This window comes from Volvox carteri (genome assembly GCF_000143455.1).
Source record: "Volvox carteri f. nagariensis unplaced genomic scaffold VOLCAscaffold_23, whole genome shotgun sequence".
Classification (NCBI taxonomy): Eukaryota; Viridiplantae; Chlorophyta; class Chlorophyceae; order Chlamydomonadales; family Volvocaceae; genus Volvox; species Volvox carteri.
The window spans coordinates 1,520,664-1,522,231 of record NW_003307566.1 but is presented as its reverse complement, the minus strand read 5'-3'; the positions used below and the strand labels follow the sequence as shown (position 1 = coordinate 1,522,231).

General features: G+C 65.1%; 1 protein-coding gene across 1 annotated transcript in view; it reads left to right on the top strand.

The window, feature by feature from the left end:
* VOLCADRAFT_61368 (uncharacterized protein) overlaps nt 1-399 on the top strand; it is a gene marked incomplete at both ends in the record, with an annotated part of 2,378 nt that extends 1,979 nt beyond the window's left edge. Inside the window, one exon of the mRNA XM_002951417.1 lies at nt 59-399. Coding sequence (XP_002951463.1) covers nt 59-399 — 341 coding nt within the window. The remainder of the gene's footprint in view (nt 1-58) is intronic.
* Between the last annotated feature and the right edge of the window lie 1,169 nt (nt 400-1,568).

Below are 1,568 nucleotides of genomic sequence, written 5' to 3'. Positions count from 1 at the left end.
CTTGGCTGCGTCAGCACACATTCCCGCCTGCCTGTCTCCCCCGCTCCGGTCCATGCAGACATCTGGTCCCTGGGATGCACCTTGGCGGAGTTGGCTATAGGGGAGCCGCTGGTCCCGGGGACCTCCTCCCTGGACCAGATCGGCCGCATCACGGCGCTCCTGGGCCCTTTGCCGACACACATGACCGCCCGCGTCGCCCACGCACTCAAGCACGGTGGCGCCGCCGCTGCGCCGGCGGGGTCTACCGTTGCCGCCGCCGCCGCCGGCAATGATACCCCGCTGCGACGCCGGCTAGGCGCCCGGCTGGTTCCGGAGCTGGTGGATCTGGTAGAGGCTTGTCTGCGCATTGACCCACGGGACCGTCCGACGGCGGAGCAGCTGCTGAGCATGCCGTACTTTGCCGGCGTATCTCAGTTGTTTGAGGGCACATCGCTTGGGATGTCGTACAGGCGCTGCGAGGGCTTGAGGGAGATGGGCGCGGCGCCGTCAAGCTCTCCGCCTCCGCCGCTGTCGACGCACCTGGCGGGTTCGCAGAAGCTGCACCAGCTAGGCGTCGATGTCGTACAGTCTGGGGAGGTGCCGTCAGCGCTGCCGCAGGAGCCGGCGCCGGTGCAGCAGCAGCAGCAGCAGCCGGCAGTGGGCCTTGGGGCCCCGTCCCGACGCCTTCGATGCCCCCCCCACACGCACCCGCCCCATGTTCAGCAACAAACCCTGTACCAGCAGCAGCAGCAGCAGCAGGTGTACACGTCTCGTCACGCCTCTTGCGGACATCATAACCACCATAACCACTACCACCATAACCACCATAACCACTACCAACAGAACCGCCACCAGCAGCACGATCAAGAGCAGCGCGAGCTCCGCACACAAGTAGTCTTTCGGAGCGGCAGCAGGCTGCCGATCGGCAGTAGCGTCAGCAGCTCCGCCGACGTCAACAATGCCACCACTTGCGCCAGCGCTACTGCCGTCGTATGTGCCAGCTGTAGCGCGGTATCGGCGTCCAGTGGTGGCGCCCTGACTACAACCACACGCAGCAATGCAAGCATGTCAAGCAACAGCATGCTCAGCACTGTCGCGCTCGGCAGTAGCAGCTACGATTGCTGCTGCTGCACTGGCGGCGCCGCCGCCTCCGCCTCCGCCGCCACGCCATGTGCAGCTTGTGATCATGTGGCTTTCCATTGCCCTACAGTAAAAACCATCTCACGCACAATATTCGAGAGCCAAGATAGGAAGACAGCCTCGTTGGTCAATAAGTCGCCACAGGCGGCGGCGGCGGCGGAGGCAGCTATAGCGGAGCAATCGCATTTCCGTATCATCATGAGCGGCGGCGGTGGCGGCAGCGGCGGCGGCGGTGTCGGGGGCACCGATGGGAATGCTGTTCCTACCGAAGAAACACCTGGATTGCGCCCCACGGGCCTGTCAGGAAACTCCCCTGCTACAGCTGGCACCGCCACCTGCGGTTGCGGCTGTAGCGGTGCTGCGTGTACTGGCGCCGGTACGGCTGCGTTTTGGCACGCCAAGGCCGTGAGGTCGAGCGCGATTCAAGCGGAGCCGTTGGTAGCCGTTAC